Source organism: Theropithecus gelada, chromosome 14, assembly GCF_003255815.1.
Source record: "Theropithecus gelada isolate Dixy chromosome 14, Tgel_1.0, whole genome shotgun sequence".
NCBI lineage: Eukaryota > Metazoa > Chordata > Mammalia > Primates > Cercopithecidae > Theropithecus > Theropithecus gelada.
This window is the reverse complement of record NC_037682.1, coordinates 59421417-59444883: the sequence shown is the minus strand read 5'-3', so window position 1 is coordinate 59444883 and position 23467 is coordinate 59421417. Positions and strand designations below refer to the sequence as shown.

Genomic DNA, 23467 nt, shown 5'->3' with positions numbered 1-23467 from the left:
AGGGGTACCTTGAAACCTTGGCAGCAATGTCCTCACCAAAGAGAAAATACTCCTGACCACCTCCCCCACTATATACAACCTTTTCTGGGGCCCCAGCCCCACAGAAAAAGAATGGGAAAGAAAAATGAGCACAGAATAGAGATTTCCCTTTTATACATATTGCAACAAGTTCTCCATAAAACATTCATCTGAAATAAATTAAAAAGTCCTTTTGCCACTGCCTCGAAACATAAAAAGGAGCCTGTGCCCTAGCCCCAGCCCGGGCCCAGGCCACCCATGGCCCTGATTGTCCATGGAAGAAAGTTAAGGATTGAGGGGCCCATAGCCTGAGATGAGAGGGCCAGATCCTTCCTCTGAAGTCTCCAACAAGAAAGGTGAGGTGACGGCATGAGCCTGGGAGATGGCAGCCAACTCCTTGAGAAATTCAGGGAAAATGACTGCACAGTAGACAGCATTCTTGACTCGAAGAGCCTCACCTTGGCGTTCAGGGGCCCCGCCCCGGGCAGGTAGAACTGGAGTGGAAGCCCCAGGGGAGCCCCCACTTAGGCCAAGTCCTGCTCCGTCTCGCCCAGGCTGAAGGACCAATTGTGCCGCCTGCCGGGCCCTGGTTGGACTGTGTGCATGCCGCAGGAGTAACTCCCCCAAGGATGGCCTCCGGCTCTTCACTGGGAATAAACAGGGGTATCATGAAGGTGCTGGGATCAAGGAACCTCCCTTGGACTGAGAGGGGAGATTCCCCCACCCCCTAGGTTCTTGGACTTCTCCTTTAGGGTTCTGAGGAAATGGAAAAAAGGACAAAATGGACCAGAAATGAACCTCAGGTACCATTTCCTGTCCCATCCCTGAAGTTGACTCTGAGGACTAGAGTGAGGAGTTCTTTCTCACTCTAACACCAAAAATACTACCTGCCCAGCCTTTTTCCCTCTATCCAGCCTCCCCACCCAGCCAACCATCCTTCTCAGTCTTTAACTAATCAACACTTTAGCCACTTCATTCCCAGTTAAGATCCATTCCTTCTCCATGCCCTCTGACCCTGATGAATTCTCCTCTTTCCAATCACTAATCTACCACCACCAAGCTATTTCTCCTCTGTCTACAGCATGCCCTGATTTCATGCTTCCCATCACCCTTCCGAACCAGTCAACCACCTCTTTCCCAGCTTATCTATAACACCCAATCCACATCCTCTGCTCCTACAATACCCACAGGGGCTATATATGCAATTATAGTTCAGTGACAATTTCACTTCTGTCATACTCTACTATCCCTCCAAAATCTGCTCTTCACCATTCACCACTTCACCATTCACCAGTCCCTGTCCTGCACCAAAGCCTCTCTCCCACTGGTTGCAGTCAATTTCAAGTCAGCTTAGACTCAAGTGAGCCATTCAAAACAATGTCCTCTTGCCTCTAACATTCTGCCTAGATTTCTGGGTCTGGATCCATATCTACTATAAAGGCCTAGATTCTAATAACAATTCCCATTTCCTACATCTAATACTGGCTACAGAAATACTATACCGATCTATTAAATTTGGCATTCAGAGTCCTTCACAATCAGGCTCACACTCCTACAATTTCTTGTCAAACTCTCCACACCCCATCTTGCTTTTGCATCCACATCTATCACCCTGGAACCCTCCAGGCACTTTTCATGCACCTGTAGCTCCCTCTGCCTAAATTTTCTTCTCCCTAATTTTTTCATCATTCTAGGTGAAATTTTATAATCCCCACTTCTCTAGGAAGCCTCCTCTTGATTTGTCTTCCACTGAATCCCAATTTTACTTCCCTTAACTCAACATACTTAATTTATTTCTATGTCTTCTACCTCACACACTAACCTGTGAGCTTAAGGGCTTAGACTGTGTCTTGTCTACCTTGTCTACCTGGCCCCTCTACAGTGACCCCAGCACCAGAAATGTAGAAGGAAGAAATATTTACAATACTAGACCATGAAGAAATCATGCAAAAGAACTTTACCTGAGACTTCACAGCTGTGCAGTAACTTTTGTGGTACTCTCTTCCCAACCCGTACACTTTTCTCATTAAGCCTCCACCTCTGCTTTCAGCGTATCATTTTGCCTTCTACTTTGATTAGTAAATAAAGAATGATGTGAAATCCCTTTCTCCTCTACACTTCACAACTAACTGGCACCTGTCAGTTCCTTCTTGCTCTCTGCTCATTTTCCTCAAAGGGAGAAAAACAAAAAGCCTTTTCCTGTCCAAAGTTAATCCTTTTCTATTGTTCTAGATCCCATTACTCCCAACACCTTTAGGACCTTCCTACTTCTGGTATTACATTCCTCTAGTCACTCTCCAGATTGTACATTCTTTGAAGGCAGAAATTACATCTTGTACCTCCCTGAATTCCCTGTACCAAAGACAATGCCCGGCACACATGGCAAATGTTCAAGATACTTGTTAAGCGAAAAGTCTAGATTTAAAACTTCATAACCACATTTAATTCTTCCTCCTTCCTTACACCACTCACCAAACTCTACCAACACTTCCTTCTCATTTCTGCCTCATTAAATGCTTCCCTTCCATGTCCACTATTCTAATTCAAGCCTCCCTGGTAACATCTACATATGGCAGAAGCCTCCTGATGCTTCCTGACTCTTTTCTCCTAGCTTGACTTCATCTGAGCTAACATAGTAATCTCTCCACTTCCAGCTTTAGAACTTCCAGTGGTTTTTCACTGCCTAAAACATCCCAACTTCTACTCTGAGAAACTGAGCTCCAGCCAAATCTCTCTAGCCTTACTACCAACTATTCCACCATCTTTTAAATCCCCTACTCCAACTAAACAGTCCAGGATCTCTCCTGAAAAAAAAAGATTCCCCACTCCTTTGCCTACTTAAGTCCTACCCAGCTCTCAAGGCCCATGTCAAATGCCATGTCCTTTACTAAGCTGTAATAATATCGCAACCTAGAGACTACTCTGTCCTCTTTCTTGTCCCCAAATTCTAGAGTAGTTTTTGCTAGAACTTCTCATCTGGCTCTTAATAGATAGAACTATGTTCTGTCCTCTGACCAGAAGCCTGAAAACAAACATGAAGACTCAATTTTCTATAACTCACCAGGTCTTGGCACAACATTTCACTCTTAATAAGAGCTCAATTAACCTGGGTTAATAGGCTATTTAGGGAGGGCAGTTACAAGTGTGGTGGGATAGGCCTCACCTAGGGGATCAGAACGGCGCGGGGCAGGTCCTGCTGCAGGGCCCTCAGCCCAGTCCAACTTGCCACGGGCAATGAGGTACTTCTTGGCTTTGGATAGCAGTGCTGGGAAGTCCTCCTGGGAAGCCGCAAAGTTCTCAATCTTATTCTTCACAGAGCCCAGCACCTATGAAGCACACCTTCATGACATTTCTGAGCACCTCTAGACTGATACAGTCCTTTCTAGTCCCACTGGACCTGTTCCCAGCCCACCCACGGTCACTCCAGCTGCGGGCCAGGCCCACCATGGAGCCTGGACGCACCCACGCATGCATGCATCGCACACCTGCAGCAGGGACTTGACACTGGGCTGGAAGACCATGTTGGTGTTGAGCAGGAAAGAGCGGAGCAGGGGCTGGGGGTGACAGGCCAGCTGGGCCACCAGCCCCGTCAGCAGGAAGTTGACATAGACGGAGTTCTGCAGCATGTTCTCGAGTTTGGCAAAGAGCACAGCCATGAAGGGGCCTGGGTTGGGGGGGAGGTGGGCACAAGGATACAAGGCCTGAACACAATGCACGTCACACGCATTCCTCCCCAAAACAAGAGACCCCCACCAGATGAAAATTTTTTGTATGTCAGCCTCTGGGTATGTTTAAATATCCTGTGGCCACCTATTCTGGAGGAAATAAGATGGCAGACACTATATGGACCCACAAGATTCCAGATGCCAGCTTTACACACATTCAAGCTGACGAGCCAGATCTGAGGCTCTGAAGTCTGAGAGATCTGGTTTCATTGGCTTTGCCCTTTACTAGTTTGGACAGGTCAAAACTTTCCAAGCCTTATTTCCTAGTTCATAAAATAGGAAAATATACCTACCTCATAAGGTGATGAATAGTTATCAATATAAAGCATTTAGCCTCAGATATGGCAAATTTTAAGTGTTCAATTATAATCGTAGATACAATTACATACTCTGTTTTTATAAAAGACTCACCCAAGAGGCACAATAGAAGAACAAATAGGTTGATAAAGTAACTAGGTCCAAAAAGAATTAGGTTCCACAAAAAACGGAGGATAACACTAAACCTGCTCAGAAAGAAAGCTAGAAGACGGTGTTGCAAAGACAAAGTAACTATGTGAGCCAATTTAAAGTTAGGGAAAAAAAATCTTTGGAGGACCAGAGAAGACATCAGTTTTGTCTTTCAGAAGCTGGGAACCAAGAAGGTGGAACAGAATATGTAGTAAAAGGATAGCTTAGTGCAGGGGCAGAGAAACTGACTGAGGACAGACCCTTTGGTGGGAGAGAAGGGAAGGGAAAGGATCAGTATTATCCACTGGGAAAACTGACCTCAGCTAAGCCAGATCACCAGCAGTAGGCCTCTATAGCCATCAAGTCCTTCTGATCAGTGATTTTTTTGGCGAAAGGGAGTATATCTAAGAACTGTACTATGAATTGAGACAGAAGAATGATGGAGGGCAGGATGGAGTGAATCCTGAAAAAGATCCTAAAACATTTTTCATTCCAGGGGCACATGTCTAACATTAGCTTCAAAACAACTCTAGCTTAACAGAGTCCTAAGATACCCCATAATTTTGTCCTATTCCTTTCATTTCCTGGAATTTTCTTGACAAAAAAAAAAAAAAATTCGAAAAGCTCAGATAAGTTTACCAAAGGAAAACAAGACAAAAGCTTCAACTAATACTTCAAGAGTGTGGTAAAACCTGCACGTTACCGCATGGTGGTACTGAGCTGAAAGGAATAGAGCAGAGGCTAAATAAATGGAAAGACAGATTTTTTGTAGGAGGCAAGAGGGAACTGGCACAACTCCATGGCAGAAGCTGGTGCTATATGAGCAGGATGACCAGCATCTCCCAGGCCCAGTCAGGACATGAACTTATCAAGGCATGACAATCTGACTATGAACCTATGAACAACTGGAAGATGAGTGTTTGCCTTAGTCAACTTAAATCTGCTATGCACCCAGAGATCCTAGTGAAAAGCTACCACTTGCTGAGTTCTCACAATGTGCCATAATTGTAGTAAATGATTTATATGCATCTATAGCAGAGATGGAAACGTAAGGTATGCATAATCCAAGGCCTGTGATCTTAGCCTTAGCCATTATTTCTCAGAGGTGGGTTTGTTTTTTGTTTGGTTTCCTGGTTTTCCTGGCCTGAGGTTTGGAATGGCGGGGCAAGCTGGCTCTCATACAAAAACAAAGAGGAGTTAGTCCAACCACTCAGATCAAGTCTAGCTCCAGGGCATCCTTGAGAGTCCAAATGAACTCCACCAGGGAGCTCAGGGCCACGTTTTGTCATTTGCCTTCGAAGAGACTGCACCCCATCTGCTTAAGACAGTCTTAGTGCTAGTAGACAGTCATGGTAACCAAGAAGGTATAAGGAAGTGAACAGGAAAAACTTGAAATCAAGTTCTTCTTTAAAGAGATGGGGAGGAAGGAGCTGAGTAGGGAGAAAAATACCAGAAGGTTAACCCTAGGCCCCAGGAGAGCTGACAGAAAACCCAATACCCAGACACACTGGAGGGAATGGCATAGAGAGTGTTTACAGGTGCCTCTCCACACAGGACAGCACATATATCTTCCATATGGTTCAGAAATATTGTTGTGATTCACCAGGAAACACCAAACACAGAATATCCTAATCACAAATCACAGGAAATGGCCAGACTAAGGAAAGAGGAGGAACATGCACATAGGACAGACATACAAGGCTCAGATGTAAGTCAATACTCAACCCAGCACAAGCATGGAAGACATACAGACAGACACAGGGACACAAGTATGACATGACATGTATCTGGAAGTGATGCAAGCAAGATGGATAAGGGACTAGGCAAGTACACAGAAATGACATGGCCAAGAGGTCCAAGAAACCAGCACAAACATGTCGAGAACATGCAAAGAGTACACAGAAGGGAAGGCCTAGGCTAAGTAGCTTACCAGTGAAGGGCTGGCTTGGCAGTTGGTTGAGAGTCCGCAAAGGGCTGCTGAGGAAGGGTCCAGGGGGCTCAGGGGGACAGGTGAAGCTCTCATAGGCCTCCTCCTCCTCAAGGGGCAGTGGAGGTTCTAAGGGGGACTCTGAGCCAGTTCCCCCATTGCTCAATGCCACCTCTAGCTCCCGGAGCTCCTGCCCAAAGCCCTCCAGTCCTGCCATGCCCTCAGAGGTGCCCTCTAGCAGTTCCCCAACTCCCTCCTTTGGCACCAGACGAACCTTCTTGGCCCCCTCAGGCCATGATCCTGGCACTCCATTGAGCTGGAGAGGGGGCAGGTGACCAGGGCCCTCCCCTGCACCCCCAGCCAGCCCCTTACTCCCCAGCTCTTCCTTCTCCCCTTCCCCAACATTGTTCCTGTCCTCCTCAGGCAGTAGGCTGCGTTTCTTAGTCCGGGAGCCAAAAGGACTCGGCTCAGGAGAGGGCCGCTCGCCATCATAGGGGGCAGACCAGGTACGACAGGCTCGGACACAGCGATCCACACCACGACGTGCCTCACGCAGATACTCCAGGTAATTGTCTTCCAGCTCTCCAGGCTCCTCTGCAGGGGTAGGCCATCGGCCAGGGCTGGAGGCTGGGGATGCAGAAAGCCCTGGTGAGCAAGGGGCTGGGCCTGGAGACTCAGAGCCACCCAGGCTCTGCTGCCGCAGGAAGAGAGCCAGACGAGATGGTGTGGAGGGCCGGGGTACTGTCACCACAGAAGAGGAGTCCACACTTGGGCTTCCAGGACCTGCAAAGGGAAAAAATATAAGAGAAATCAAGGAGACATAGGTTCAGGAGGAGAGATAAGACACCTCGGGAGACTAAGAAAGAAGACAATGGGAAGGCAGAAACACTGAACCTATTCAGACAGCTAACTCTCCAACCTCCTAATTAACCTTATCCTCATCCACCACTCCCACTCACCACCATCACCACTGAAGAAACAATGGAAACAGGAAGAGTATACGACTAGAGAGAAGAACAAGAATAGCTTTGCCCAGAAGTCCCACTCTAATTTTCTTTGGTGAGTGTTAAGGATCCTCCCTGCAAGACACCCTCATCAACCTCCCCAAAGACAGAATGTCATTCATGGCCATCTTCCTCCCCTCACCCCAGCCCATCCTTGTTACGCTCCCCCAGAACCCAGGCCATACCCGTGATGTCCTCCCTTCTCCCTGTCTCTCTGCTAGGCCCACCTCGTGCCCATGAGGCATGCTCTGGACGAGGTGGGCTGGGGGCGTGGTGCCGACAACAGCGAGGGATTAGGGAGAGAAACTTGTCAGCTGCTCGTCCATATAGGTCTACATCACGCACAGCTGGCTTCTGGCTCAGCATAACGTGGTTACATGGAACAAGATACCTGAGAAAGACAACACAAAGGGGACACAGGGTAGATCAGGAAGGAAGGACAGGGCCTAGAAGAACATCAGGCCAATGAAACTGTATGGTTAAGCCAGGCTCTAAGTGGAAACTCATGAGCAACCCCAATACAGCCCATTGCCCCAGCAATGCACAAGACTCTGAGGCTTCAGGGTCAGCCATCCCTCAGCCCTGCCCCAACAGATACCTGAGAACCAGCTGCAGCAGGACATCCTCACAGCTGAGGTTCAGGAGGGTCCTGAAGAGACTCAGAGAGACCATGCAGAGCTGGGTGGGGGAGTGGAGGGGAGGAAGGGAGTCACCATAAGAGCTCTCTGCCCTCCAAGCCATTCACCAAATGGGAACCCCCCAACCCCAAGTTGGCCAACCAACCACTCCTAGAGGAACTCCTAGAGGCCCATGCACCACGCATAGCACATAAGTCATTCAAGTATTAGCTAGATGATCACAAAGATCTTTGTGAGCAAGACTTTACTGTTCATACAAATGAAGCATCTCAGACCCAATGGACTTCTACAGACTCTCTAGCTACAAATACCTGGTCAGCAGAGACTCCAGCAACACTTGAATGAAAATCCATGAGAAGAGACTCTAAGAAATACTGTGATTGAGTGAATGACTAACAGGACAACAGAAACATGGTAATTAAGTGAATGCCTGCCAGAAGGGACTGTAGCAACACAGTAACTGAATGCCTACCAATAAGAAACTAGAGGGAACCCGGAAGATTCCCAACTGGGAAGTAGGTGGGGCTGCGAATATGAAGTCTGAGTCACCTCTCTAACACTAGTGTATCTCTCAGAAGGCAGGATGAAGAACAACTCAAGGGCAGCTGACAGGAAAAGGAAAAAGTAGGTGGGTCAAGATTAAAGGAAACCTTTAATTTTAGAAAAGGAAGAAGGTTAGTTCATCTCCGACTAGGCAAAGAAAACACAAATGTAACCTCTCCCTCACTTCTCTGAATCTTCCTAGCACTATCTCTATGCTTCCCTTATAGCAAGTGTGTCAGACACCTTGAGCTCCCTGAAGATAACAAATGGGTCTTGGTCTAGGGCACTACCTGAACAGTTTAGGCATTCATTATTTGCTAAATGATCATGAGAGAATTAAAAGTCAACCACACAACAAGAAAAACACATGATAGCAGTTTACATTTTGAACAGCATGGATGTTCAGCAGGCTATCCTAAATGACCACTTTAGCTAGCAATGAAAAAATTCAGACTCACTGAAAAGTAGTAAGTAGATAGAAAAGTGGTCCCTCAAAGATGTCCACATCCTAATCTCCAGACCCTAAAAATATTTCACCTTATGTGGCAGAGACAACTTCGCAAATGTGATTAAGATTATGGAATTTGAGATGAGATTATCCTAGATATCCACAGATAATAGAGATCCACAGGTATCTATTATCTATGGATGAAAGGGGGCCATGAGCCAAGGAATCTGGTTGCTCTACAGGCTGAGAATGTTCTTCAGTTTTCAACCAGCAAGAAAACAGAGATCTCAATCCCACAGCTGCTAGAAAATTAATTCTGCCAATAGAAATAAGTAAGGAAATGGATCCTCCCCTACGGCCTCCTGAAAGATCAGGTCTCAGGATGGGATCAGACACAGATCCCATCCCCCCAAATTTTGATTTTAGCCTGGCAAGATCCATGTCATACGTATGACCTACAAAACTGTAAGACAATAAATCTGTTTTAAGCATTAGGTTTGATAATTGGTTATGACAGCAATAGGAAATAAACACAGGCTGGTTAGCCAAAATTAGTCACTTCAAGGCACACAGGCTATATAAGTTACAAAGTCAAGCCAAAGAATCAAGCTTGAAAGGACCACAGTGGAAAGGAAAGCATCCGCATGTTCAACACGGGCATCCTGAAATTAGAAGAGATCTGTTCCTCCAAGAACCAGGAACCAAGAAGAAACATCCCAAGAACATGTAAGGCTCCTAAGACCAGGGGACCAAATGGGAGCCTAAGAGAAACAACTACTAAAAATAAATGAAAGATAGCGAGTAAGAATCAAAATTAGGATAAGTTAAGACAAAAGGAAGATGGATAGAAACAACAGATAAAACCTCAAAAAGAAAATCAACTGTCTCTAAACATGAACAGGAAAATCTGAAGCCAATCATGGCCTAATTTCAGCATAATGAGGGAAAAAAAATACTTCTGGTATCTTTGTAAAATTAAAGCTTTAATACCTATTCCCTATTGGTTCCAATATATCTTAACCCAAGGCATCTATCATGATTACTTTTTGGAAAATTTTAAAAATACACATGCCCTGAGCCTACTCCCAAAGATTCAAGAAATCTGAGGTACAGCTCAGAAGCTGTTGTAGTTATTAGTTGCCATCTTCAAAGATTCATAGATGTTTCTAAAGTATACACTTGGTTTGTAAACACTGGTTTAATCAATCAGTCTGGAATATTTCTTATACACCCTAACTTAGCTTCAGAAACTGCACCTATACAAAACACAGCTATCCAGGAAACTGACCTGGAACTCTACTACCAAGTACCTCATTATCTCAAAGTTCTCCAGAGCCCTTAGTGATGAAAGAACTTCTATTTTAAACACATGGATCCAGGGAACTTTAACTTATAATAAAAAAAGGAAGCAAAAATGGTCCCAGAGGCAAAATAAATGCCATGAAGTCCATGGCAAAATTAATGCTTTATTCTCCTAGAAAGGCTTAAGTCTTTATAACTTGGAATCTATCCACTCCCATGTTATATATATTTCTATTTGTTAATATCCAAAGTTCTTGCCATGATCTTCCAGGTCATGCATGATCTGAATTTTACTCCTCTATTTTTATCTCATTCCTTTCTTCCCCTTGCTCACTACACCTCTAGTCTTTCATTTCCTCAAACATGTTAAGCCCTTCCCCCATTTGATGTCCTTTGCATGCTGTTCCCTTTGTTTTTCTGTTCTTCTATTTGATCAGTAAGTTAACTCCTTTATAATCTTTATGTCTCAGTTCAATGTCATCTCTTCAGAGGTCTTCCTTGACCACCCTATTATTTCTAAGCAGGTTTTTCATAACCCTGACCACAACTTATTAATGTGTTTGCTTGTCTGTCTTCTCTACAAAGTAAGCTTCAGGAAGTCAGCAGCAACAATGTCTACCTTATTTATCATTGTATCTCCAGTACCAGCAAACAGTATGGCACACAGTGAATGTTCAATAAAAATGTTTAGAAAGAAGGAGCGAAAGTAGATAGATGGGTGGATGAGTGCTCCAAGTAATAGTTCAAAAGCAGCAAATCCAAAGAAGAAAGAAGGTAAGCATATCAGTAGCACCTGGATCATCTATCAAAGCAGACACACAACTTAAAGTGCTCTCAAGTCACCCATAGCAGGCCACAGAGTGACAAACAGTTTAAGAGAACTCAGGCCAATACTACATTACAAACACAGTACAGTAGCAAAACCTATAGTCATGATGAACAGCCAAAGTCATCCAGAAAAGGTGACTGTGTTCTAGATTCATCTATTATAAAAGCAGGGGAATAGATTAAAATATGTACCCGAAATGGTTAAAAGTTTAATGCTGTAAAGTTAATGCCACTTAATTTTGAGGTGACTGCTGGAGATAAAGGTAAAAGAAGGGCAGGAATACCCTCCCAGAACAAAGGTCAGAGAGAGAAGATGGCTCATCCAGGTAACCCAGGACAGGCGTAAGGGCCATACCCGGGAGTTGCTGCCAATACGGGCAACGAGGGTGTCGAGGATGGTGTGGGTGTCATGCCGGTGCAACAACAGGAATCGCAGGAAGGTACGGAGCAAAGCAGGCTCTGAGATACTCCGTAGGAAAAGTTCCAGATAGGCGGTACTGGCGATCATCTCCTCCACAGAGGTCTGGACAAAAAGAAGGGAAAGTCTGGAAATGTACAGCTTCCCTGCACATACAGGGCCATGCTCCCTGGATTCTAAGACAAATCAGGAGCAGACAGGGGAAAAGGGAGGAGTACTCTACCCACCACCTCCTACATTAGTCCTGGCACTGAAGTTACCACTGCAGCTTAGCCCCTTATCTGCCTTGCCACCCATGACTCTCACCTTGTGCAAGGCAGGACCCATGACAGGCACCAGGAACCCATTATGGATATAATCAACCAACTGCTTCTGCACCAGGGGGTGAGCCACCTGTAGGAGTGTAAGAGAGAACCGGGAGGGTTATGAGGCAACCACTGCCTGGAAGGGAGTAGAACAGTGCACTACAGAGAGGCACCCTACTTCCAAGATGGAAAAATGACAGAACTCCAGGGAATATATCCCTTCCTACCTCATCTCCCAAGAATGATCAAGGGCCAGACTTCCAGGAAACTCCAGTCCTACCTGAATTACTGCATTGCAGAACTCTAGGGAACTCATGAAGAGTGCAAGGGCTGGCACTCCCAGCCAGTCTTCCCGTCGCAGACAGTGCCAATCATCCCCTGGAACCTCAATCTTTCGAGGCAGTGATGAGTACAGGGCACTGAGCCCTGTGGCCAGCACCTATGAGAAGTTACCAAAGGCTCATATATAAAATATATTTATAAAATATAAAAAGTGGAATAGGGGAGCTATTAATCCAGACTTTTGATGGGAATAGGGGTATAAGTTATTACCAAAGCAAGCATTTGGCTACCCAATGTGCTGGAAACTCACCTAGAATTCACGAGCCTACGAAGAGCCTTAGTATCTGCCCTATCCATCTAAGCCCATGACTCATCCCCACTACAACTCCAGGGGGCTGCTTTCAAATCCAGGAACTATTTCCTAGAGGAACGGGCCCTGGTACATAGCCTCTCCCCCTCTCCTGGATAGGAAGGTGCTGTCCAGTATCTACATGCCATACCCTACCCTCCATGCCAGGGGGTGCTAACCGGGCAGAAGTAAGAGTGATCCGCGATGTAGCGGCCCACAGTGGGGCTCCCAGCTGACAAAGCCATGAGAAGAAGTAGGGCATCACGGGCCTGCTGGCCCAAGGTGCCCTCTCGATGCACAAAAGGGACAAGGCGAGAAAAGAGAAGAAGACGGGGAGCAGCTCCAGGCTCAGGAGGTGGCTGCAGGAAGAACTCGAGCAATGAAGGCTCCTGGGCCACACAAACACACAGCTGGCTGAGAAGTAGCACCAAGCCTTCATCCAGTGCTGGACTACTGGGCACAGGGCGGCCACAGGCATCCAGCAGAGTGAGCAGAGCCTCACGAACTGGACCATGCCGCAACAGTGGCTGGCGAGCTTCGCTCACTAGCATCTCGAATAGTTTCAGTTGCTCAGCCCGCCGTTCCTCGACCCCATCCCCAAGCTCATCCCATTGCAGCTGCCATGTCAACACACGGGTCAGCAGATCCTCATGCAGAGCAAACTCCAGCAGGGGGCCAGGGCCTGTGGGGGTCGAAGGAACTGCACGATCCTCTGCCAGCAGTGTCAACATCTGGTAAGTGTGGTTGCGCACAGCACTGAGATCATCTGCACCCCCAGGAGGTGCCCGAGGGCCTTGCCGCTCCAGGATTCGCACCACCTAGGGAAAAAGGACAGAAGATGGAAGGAATCTAAGTTGATAAGGTGACTAAATGGGATGAGGAGAATACAGAAGGTTGGGAGAACTCAGGTGGTCAGCAGACGAAGCCCTGTGCCATACAGTCTCCTACCTGGGACCAGTGATTCTTGAAGACCATGAGGCAGGTCTCAGGGTCAGCCATGACTGGGGTTTGGAGATTGGCCCCTTGAGGTATACGGTGCCCAGGGCCCCGGGAGGCCAGTCTGCTCAGCCAATTCATCCTCTCCATGAGGCAGGCTGGGCAGGACTGGCAGCCAGAGGCCTGTACTTTGAGGATTTGCCAGCTGGAGGTTTTCTCCACTTGTGTCTCCAGTCTGCTTCATCCGGTCTGTAGGAGCCAGTAGCTGCCCATGGAGCCAGAGGTTATACCAGGCTGGAATGGCAAGCCATGAGGTCACTGGCCAGTCCAGATTTCTAAATCTAATTCAGAGAAGAGATAATGGAAGGGATAAATAGAAGCTCACTTTCCAGAACTCAGACCCACCACCCCACTGAAAACTCCACACACCTATACATACATACACACACACGCACGCACACGCACACCCACACACAGTCAGCAACTGACATGTCTAAAACAGAACTCAGATTTCTACCACCAAACCTGTTACTCCTTCAACTTTCTCCATCTCAAAAGAAAATGATACCAAAATTCACCTAAATGCTCAAGCTGAAAACATGCACATTATCCTTCTTTTTTCTTTTCTTTACTTCCAATATCCAGTTCATCAGCAAACCCTATCATCTCTACCTTCAAAATATGTCTCACTATTGCAGTAGCTTCCAATCTGGCCTCCATGATTCCTTTATTATCCTCCTGAGAGTTATCACAACAACCAGAGTGATATTTTTAAAACCTAAATTATATGACCTGTCCTCTGTTGAATACTCTCCAATAATTTCCTAACACACTATAATAGTTCAAATTCCTTATCTTGGCCTACAGGAGCCTAAATAATGTAATCTGTATAACTTCCTACCATTCTCCTTCTCACTCACACTTTAGTGACACAGGCCTTCTTGAATACTTTTTGTTCCCTCTGCCTAGACTAGAATGTCCTTCTCCTGCTCTTCACACTGCTGTCATTGCTCATTTTTTTGTTTGTTTGTTTGTTTGTTTTCAAATGTTATCTCCCCAGAGAGGCCCTGCTTAACAATTCTATCTAAATAGCACATCTTCTCACCTTCACTCTCTAGCTTCCTAATCCTTTCTTCTTAGCAGTTTCACTCTCGGAAATGATTTATTTATTTGTCTATCTTCCACACATTAGGTAGCTTCTTGGAGGGCAGGGTTTATCTTATTGTGTCTGTTGTATCCCCAGGGCCTAGGGACTCAATAAATATTTGTTGAATGTATAAATGCTGAAGTAAATGAGTGAGTGAGTCAATGAATGAATGAATGAACAATCAATCAAGAAATCCAGCCTTGATCTGACTCTAGCCCTCTGGGACTACTGAAGAAGAAATGTCTTTCTGTCTATCACAGGTGCTTCCCTAGAAACCTACCCAGTGACCCATGGGAGATGAGCAAATAGACCCTTAACTGACTGAATACTCTTAAGAGGAAGAATTCAGAGCCAACCAATACAGCAGAGCTGTTTCCCTTCCACTAAGGAAGACAGACACATTCCCATCTCCACTCCTGCCAGACACATCCAAAACTCACTCCCAAGAAAATGCTAAGATATCCTCACAAGAAAAAGGAAAAAAGCACCAAGTAGCTATTGCAAGGAACTATGGTTCCTTCTCCTTTACAGCCACCACACCCTCATCAGTACTGTCTCTCACAAGCATAAAACCTTGAGAGGAAAGGGGTGGTTCAGTTGTCCTTCCTCTTTATACTCAACAAAGGCTGAAGGAATCCAGAGACCTGGCACCAGCCCCACATTTTGCCTTAAGGTTATATTAACAACATCTCCCTTCACCCAGATACTCTCTCACACAATTTCCAGCTCACAACTAAAGGAAGGTAGCAACTATGTTTAAGGAAAATTTCTATAGAATAGGTGAGTCTTACAAAGGGAGGGGCCAGTCCTAAAGAGCAGGTAGGACTTACTCATTGATTAACTCAATGTACCTCCATATGGATAAAATACTGGTCACTGTTCTAAGTAAGCACTGGAAATAACAAAGATGGATAAAAACAGTTGAGGTAGCATAAACGTAAATCCAACAAATATTATAAATAAAGGTATTTATAAAAAGGGTCATGGGGGCATGAAGGAAAGCAACTAACTCTGCTTGGGGTGCTATTAGAGGGTCCCACACAGTTAATATTGAACTTATAATGAGATACTAATTAAGTAGAGAGCAGAAGAAAAGGTTTTCTTCATATTAAAAACATTATGTACAAAACTATGGTACTGTGAAAGAACATGACAAATTCAAAGAACAGTTGCAAATTTAGTGTGCCTTAATTACAGACTATTCAGAGAAGAGAAGCACAACATTAGTTGAAGGGTAAATATGGGTGAAGGTTATAAATATCACTAAATATTATGCTAAGGAGTTTAGGTTTTACTTATTGACACCCTAGAAACAAAGGAGGTTTTTAAACATGAAAATGATAAGATCAGATTGGCCTTCAAAAATATATCAGATAACAGTATAAGGTGGAGCAGAAGAGAGATGGATTGCAGTGGACAATTTGTAAGAAGCTGTTTCAATAGTACATTTGAAAATAAAAAAGTAAGGCATCAACTATGGTAGTAAGAGAAATATCAGGAAAGATAAATCTGAGATTCAACTCTATCTTAATATGTTCCATGCAATACTGAAATTATTTATACCAGTAACACCTCTGCCAATCAATAGCAAGTTCCTTGACAAAATAAAAATATCATTCATTTTTCTTTGATATCGCAGTGCAAACATAGAGCCTGAACTCAAATATGCCTGCAAAAGTGAATGCTGAATTAATAATTATTACAGCAAACATATATTTACTACATGCCAGGCTCCATTCCAGCACTACACGAAGTAGCTAATTTAAACCTCATAAAAACTCATTTAAGTATTATTATCCACATTTTACATATAAGGAAATCAAACCCCAGGGAGGTTAAATAAATTGCCCAACATACCCAGCTAGTAAGTGACAGGACTAAAATGCAAATGCAGAGTATCTGCCTCCAGATTTAAATTAACCGCAAAGTAAAAGCAATAAGACCTGGCAAATAAATGGGGAATGAGAGAAGACTTTCATAGGAAGTATAGGAGATTCAGTAAAAGATAAAGCCATTAACAGACTAGAAACATGTAAGAAGGGGAACTGTGTTTTAGAAAAGAGGTTGAGTACAGTTTTGAGTATGTTAAGTTTTGAGATATCTACAGGATATTCATGATGTCCAGAAAGCAAGCAGGAATACCATACTTGAGATAATGAATAAAATCAAGACAAAAGATATAAATTCAAGAGTTAGCAGCTTATAGGCAACTATGAAACTATGGAAGTAGATGGAATTATGCAAGGAGAACAGCAGATCATGAAGGAGGTAAGGGTAAAATCCTGGGGAAAACCAGGATGTAGGAACGTTAAAAAGGAGGAGTCTTTAAAGAAGACTTTGAAGGTAGCCAGAAATAAAAGGAGAAATTCAAGAAATGATGATCTAGACATCAAAGAAAGGAAGTTTCAAGAAACTGGAGGTTGCCCATAGTGTATAGTTCTATAGAAAGATCAAGTAGAATGAAGACTGAAAATGGCACAATCAAGTTTTTTACAAACTTAGTCAAATTAGTTGGTTAAAGTATAGGAATCGAAAAGTAAGATGTACTTTCAGGAAATTCAGTGAAATGAGAAAGGATAAAAATAGGGCAGGCCGGGCACAGTGGCTCATGCCTGTAATCCCAGCACTTTGGGAGGCCAAGGCAGGTAGATCACTTGAGGTCAGGAGTTTGAGAACAGACTGACCAACATGGTGAAACTCCGTCTCTATTTAAAAAATACAAAATTAGCTGGGTGTGGTGGTGCACACCTGTAATCCCAGCTACTGGGGAGGCTGAGGCAGGAGAATCGCTTGAACCCAGGAGGCAGTGGTTGTGGTGAGCCAAGATCATGCCATTGCACTCTAGCCTGGGCAACAAGAGTGAAACTCCGTCTCAAAAAAAAAACAAAAACAAAAACAAAAAAACCAGGGCAATAGCTTAAAGAAGTTGTGGTAAGGGGAGTCAAGAAAAAGCATTTTGGTTTTGCTATAGGATGGGGAGTTATAAGGGTATCTGTTAAGTGAGAGAAGTAGTCTGAAGAAAGGGACAATTTATAAATAAATAAGATAGAGATAAATGACATTAAAATCAGGTATATTCAGAAAAATAGGTAAGACACCTTCTCTGAGAAAGGAAGAATAGAGTAATAAATAAAGGATGGGTGCTACTTCACGCAAATCTGAACATGAAGAAAGAGAGAAGCTAACATTCAATCCACCACCAACCCCACCCCGCCTTCCCTCCCTCACTCACCTAGAAGATTGTGGGTTGGAGAGAAGAAAATGTGTGAGAAGGTGGCAAAGCCACAGAAGCACTGTTCAGTCTTTCATACATGGTTTCTTAATAAATCATCAACACAGCCACAAAGACTAGTAGCCATCAGCAGGGATGCACTGGAACAAGTACTTATCCATCCACCCAGCTATTTATGGTATGGACTGGAAAAGTCAACAGTTGAGAAAAGTGGTAAGCACTCTCCCCTATGGCTAGCCCTTCTTACAGTTATTAGCCCTGGGATACTGCATCATCCCCTTGTTGGTTTCCTTAAACCCTACCCATATCTTTGTAAATATAGTCCCTTTATTAAATTCTTCCCAAACTCAGCTTGAGCTATCTGTCACCTGCAAACAGCCTCACTGAAAAAAGAGTATTACTGCTTATGGAACACTCTTCTCAATTGTATCTCATTTGAAGAATGAAAACAAAGACAATCAAACAAGAATAACACAGAGTAGTAGATAAAGTCTGAACTCTGGAGTCCCTCAGTGGTTTGAATCTCAGTCCACCATTTTCCAGCTGTGTGACCTTAAATAAACCATTTCACATATCTGAGCCTCAGCTTCCTCATCTATAAATTCCTAATGAAATAATTACTGCTAGTTTTAAAAATTAAATCATATAATAACTTAGGTAGCATTCCAACCATAAAGAAGATACTCTGTAAATTACATGTCCCTTTCCTCCTTCCTTCTCCTGATCCTATTTGACCCAGATGCCCATATCTCTAAGAGAAGAGATATAACCTGCTCTGATGTGTCCATCCTTATCGCCTCCCATACATACCTCAGTCAGCTGAAGAAAGGCCAAGCATTCAGTCTCAGTAAAGTCTTAACATATCCAAAACTAAACTGCCTCCAACTTCTGGAATTTAATTCCGAACATTAACTGCTCCTAGCTTGCAATATACCTGAGGTGCCCATTATTGGTCCACCACTTGACCAACAAAGGGCACTGCTCATGGAACCAAGTAAGATTAGCCTCCAGGACCCTTCCTCACCCGCCTGCCCACCCCAGTTCTACAATGCCATTTCAAAGACCTCAAGAGAAGATGTTGGAATCAGCATCTCAGATTCCAAAAGCCAACACTTAAACTGGGCCCTGTTCACATACAAAAAAAGCTTAAAAGAAAGTCATAGTTTGGTATTCCTATCACCCACTTAGACTCTCTGCAACATTCAGAACAAGATAAAGAAGTTAAAATCACCACCCTCTTATGGTGTCCTTTCCTCCCATAGCAAAGTCCAGAAAAAAAAAAAAAAAAAGAAAAAAAACACAGCAGAACCCCCCACTCTCCAGATTTACCTTCAGGCTCAGCCACAGAGTAAAAAGGGGCAGGAGCTGATCTCTCAGACCCAAAATGGCCAAAATCAAGCACTCACCTTACAGCCCAAAATACAGTCTTACAGCCACACACAGCAAGGGTGACAACGAACCTCAGAACAGCAGATACAGGGCAGGAAGTGGCTCAGCCTCACTTATGAACCTTTGCACTGGGAGAGGCAGAGAGGAGGGAACTGGGGGAAGGGATATACCTGCAACACCTACGTTGGACAGGGAGAGACCAAAATGATCTTCCAAGAACAGGTCAGTAAAATTCTGTGGTTTCTCTCTCCTTACGATGGCTCTTCCTAGGCAAGAAGGATGAATGGGCTGTTACCCTAAATACTGAAAGGTGAATGACCTGATTAAAATCTCATAGGAATACAAAGGAAAAAACAAACAAACAAACCAAAAACACCACCTACTAGGAATTTACTACAGCTCAGTTTACACATACCTTCCCTGCTTTTCCATCCCTCAGACAAATGGGATGTCAGGGTATGGTCCCAACTCATTCCCTTCCCTCCCCACAGTATCGCTTCTGCTTCTTGCAGGGATCTCCTCATCTGACTCCAGCACAGCCCATCTAATTCACAAAAGTGAACCTCTATTCTACAGTGACTCCTCTTTACAGCAATGAATCCTCATGTCACACACAGTTATCTCTACCTTGACAAAGATGTCAAAAAGGAGGTGAAACTGAACTAGATCCTAAAGGATAAGGAAAGTTAGCTGGGCAGAGAAGAAAAGGCATTCCTAGTAGAGGAAGCAGCTACTACAAAGATTTCAAGGCTCATAAAAGCAGCACGGTTTTAGGGAACTCTGAACAATTTCTTCAAACTAGAACACAGACTAGGGAGTGACAGATGAGACTGGAGAGGTGAGCTGAAGCTAAATGATGCCATATTAAGAAATTTGGATGTTGTCCTACAGGACACAAAGAGCCAAAAGTTTTTAAGCAGAGGAGTTCGGTGATCAGATGTATATTTTCAGAAAAATCATTCTAGGGATGGACTAGAAAAGAGCAAGTTTTAAGACAAAAAATTGTTTTAAAAAAATCACATGAGGTGAGGGGGAGCTAAACTAAAGCTTTAACAGTGAAGATGTAGCAATGGAGATATAGAGAAGAGAGATAACACAGAGGGAAATGTATTAAGATTTTAGCAAATGATTGAATGCAGGGAGTAAAAGAGCAGGAAGTATGAAAGATGACAATGTAGTCCTTGCCTGGACTGAGATGGGGATATGAGTGCAAAGGCGGCCTTTTGGGGCAAAGACTATGAATTCTGTTTTGGACATGTTAATTTCGAGATACCTGTGGTGAGATGGGGCCTCACTCTGTCACTCAGGCTGGAGTGCAGCGGCGTGACCTCATCTCACTACAACCTCTGCCACCCAGGCTCAAGCAATCCTCCCACCTCAGCCTCCAAAGTAGCCAGGACCACAAGTATGTGCAACCACACCTGGCTAATTTTTGGTGGGGTTTTTTTTTTTGTGGTGGTTTTGTTGTTATTGTTGTTGTTTTGGTAGAGGCAGGGTTTCAAAATGTTGCCCAGGTTGCTCTCAAACTCCTGAGGTCAAGTGATCCGCCTGCCTCAGCCTCCCAAAGTGCTAGAATTACAGGCATGAGCCACCACGCCCGGCCTATTATGATATATTTTCACATTTCACATTCTCTCTCTAAACTGAAATTATGTTTTCATGTGTCTAACTCTCCCAACTAGACTGAAAATCCCTTGAGTGCTCAGATGACCTTGTTTTATTCATCTTGTTATCCCATAATATGTGAGCATCACAAGCACAAACTATGTGTTCAAGAAGTATTTGTTGAATGAATAAATGAATTCATTCTCCTAGTACTTAGTAGAGTGTCTGGCACAGAGCAGACATGGAATAAATGACTAACACAGTACCCTAAACATGTTTCTATCTCTACATTATCATCCTCGTGTATGTTTCGTCCTCTCAGACCTACCACTCACTATATGACACAAATCAAAATCCATTATACTTAATGCACTACTATTTCAACAGAGTTTGGTATAGCAAACAACAAGCTTACCAAATCCAGTGCTTTCTCCATTATAACCAAGAATTTAGACAGTCCCTAAGAGCCATCTGATATTTGATTTGATTCATCCTATCACTATCATGATATGATCCACTATCAAGATGTGATCCAGGTATTATACATATCTGTTCCAATGTCCATAACCTTCATCCCTATGTCACCCTCACAGTCCCTTTTCTGTCTTTTGGAAATTGAACAATTACAAATCATTAAAAAATCCTCCCACATCACCTTCAGTGTCTATTATAAATTTTCTTTACCAAAGTCTCTCTCTCTCCGAGACAAAATTCTGGGTTCAGCTTTCCCACTGTATCCCTATATGACCTCTGGTTATTGAATTTAATTTCTCATCTATAAAATGAAAGTTCCTGTCTTTGTCTACTTTACAAGGTATCTATATAAATCAGTATAATAAAATTTGAAATCCCTATGTAAAGCATGAATGTTGTTCAGATGTCAAGTTACACAGAACCATTGTAAAAATGTATGCTTCCTCAACCTAATACAACAGCCACACCATCATCACTTTAAATTTCTGAAGTTCATAAAGCTATAGAAATAATTTTTTAAATTAAAAATTGGGTTGTCACTTTTTGTTTACGTAAATTAGATCTTTTTTTAACCCACCATCTACTGTTACCATTACTGCATCAATGAAAGAGCACTTCAACACCAAAAGAATATGAATGATAATCTCTGATAATAATTTTATCTTATAACTAACCATGCTGTCTTTGTTTCTCTCCCTCCATCTTGGATAGATGATAATTTTATCATGCACAGGGTCCTTGGTCCAGTGTTTAGGAGTCACTACTCTAAACTCTGAACTATAAGTTCTGACTGTCTGGGCAAGTTGCCAAGTGTTCTACCAATATGGAGGCCTGTTTGCCCTCCAGAAAGAAGCAATGAGAATATACCACAGGATAGAGGAGTCGGCTCTGAAGCTGACTCTGGAAAATAATGGGGACTGAGGCTGTCTAATTCTCGGGGAATGGTTTCGCCCTGTCCAATGTAGAGTTAAGGAAAGACTTAACTCTTCCTGGGTGTGGAAAGAATCAGGATGTCCCAACCCCATGACAGACTAGCAGTAGAGAGGAAAATTTAGTAGTATGAAAGCGGCCGTTATCACTGAATGCCAACACAACTTTCCAGAATTTCATGTGCATTTGGGTTGGTGGGGAGAAGAGGACCTAAAAGAATGCTAGTAAGATGAACCCAATTACAGGGTGTGGAGATGAAGAGATGAATTTTCAGGTGGTTGAAATGTTCAGTATCTTGAGAGTGATGATGGGTTTCACAGATGTTTACACATGTCAAAACTCATCAAACATACATTTGAAATATAATATATGCTAGCTTTTTAAAACATTCAACTGTAAGAAAGGACAGCAAGGCCACCCTGTTCGGAACCCTAAATACAGTGCTGTATAGGGCAAACCATATGACCTCCATAAAAGTAGAATTAGCAACTGAATATGGTCAGTCCAATCAAAGACCCACAGTTAAGCACAGGTAAGGAGCAGCAGTCGAATAAGGTTGTCCAGAAGCAGGCAGAGAGAAAACACAAGCTGTCACAGCGCAAAACCCTTCATGAGAGGGCCCATCTTCAACTATGCAGTCCAGAGGAGGAAGTCGAAGGAACTGAAGTTTCAGTGATTACTCTGTTGAAGACTGAGCCTCAAATATTATTTTCATTACCATAGTACTATTGCCCAACACACCTTCATTTTCTTGTCCTCCAGAATATGGAAAGTCCATGGGAGCAGAGGAGTCAGGTGCACAACACTTCCATCCAAGCTGCCCTACTTTGCCTAAACTATTGCTCTTACTGAACATGACAGTCCATCGAGGGAGGCCTCAGAATCAACCTCTCACCTTTATCCAAGTCTCACAGCCCTAATTCCCTCCATCCATGCCCCGCCTTTAACTCCCTCACCAATTTGCCGCCACCCCGCAGGCTCCCAGCTGCGCCTTTGACTCTCCCTCTCCTCGCGCAGGCCTTATCCCCTCACACTAGTCCCAGAGTATCCTTCAACTCAGCCCTCAGTGGCCCCAGCCTTAGTAAACCGCGTTCAGGAGTCCCTTCAACTTGGCACCTCCGAAAGCAGCCAGCCTCTCACAGCCCCTCATTTGTCCACTCACCTGTAAGCTCTCATCTTCCTTCTCTTATCTTAGCCACTCACATCCGGACCCTCACCACCTGCCAACACCTCACAACCAGTACAGTAACCAAACCCGGTACTGTCTTTTCCCAGTCTCTCATCCTCCCAAGCGCCTGCCTCTCCAGGCCCTCTGGCCCATGCGTACTGTTCACTCACGGAACGCCGAACCTGGCCGGGCCCGCTTGTTGCGGCAGTGTTAGGTGAGTTCAGACCGCCGCCATCGCTTCTCAGGCGCACCAACCGCGCCCCGCCCCACGCCACACGCAGTCCGCGCCCCCGCGCACCACACGTAACCGCCCGGGGACGCACGACTGGGCAATGGCGTGCCAGCTCATTGG

The 23467-nt window shown here is 44.2% G+C and overlaps 1 protein-coding gene across 2 annotated transcripts; it reads right to left on the bottom strand.

Moving 5' to 3' along the window:
- Positions 1 to 129: 129 nt before the first annotated feature.
- Positions 130 to 23442, bottom strand: FAM160A2 (family with sequence similarity 160 member A2). Of its 2 annotated transcripts, none has more exons than XM_025357614.1 (12): positions 23275 to 23442; positions 13183 to 13511; positions 12414 to 13052; positions 11884 to 12042; positions 11605 to 11691; positions 11236 to 11403; positions 7720 to 7799; positions 7349 to 7512; positions 6121 to 6900; positions 3504 to 3682; positions 3182 to 3344; positions 130 to 665 (listed from the first exon to the last, which is right to left on the bottom strand). In XM_025357614.1, exons 2-12 carry the CDS (start codon positions 13318 to 13320, stop codon positions 304 to 306), a joined length of 2919 nt encoding a protein of 972 aa, XP_025213399.1. In that variant the 5' UTR covers positions 13321 to 13511; positions 23275 to 23442; the 3' UTR covers positions 130 to 303. The 2 variants fall into 2 exon arrangements, with proteins under 2 accessions (XP_025213399.1, XP_025213398.1); XM_025357613.1 differs by having other exon boundaries at positions 136 to 665; positions 7307 to 7512.
- Between the last annotated feature and the right edge of the window lie 25 nt (positions 23443 to 23467).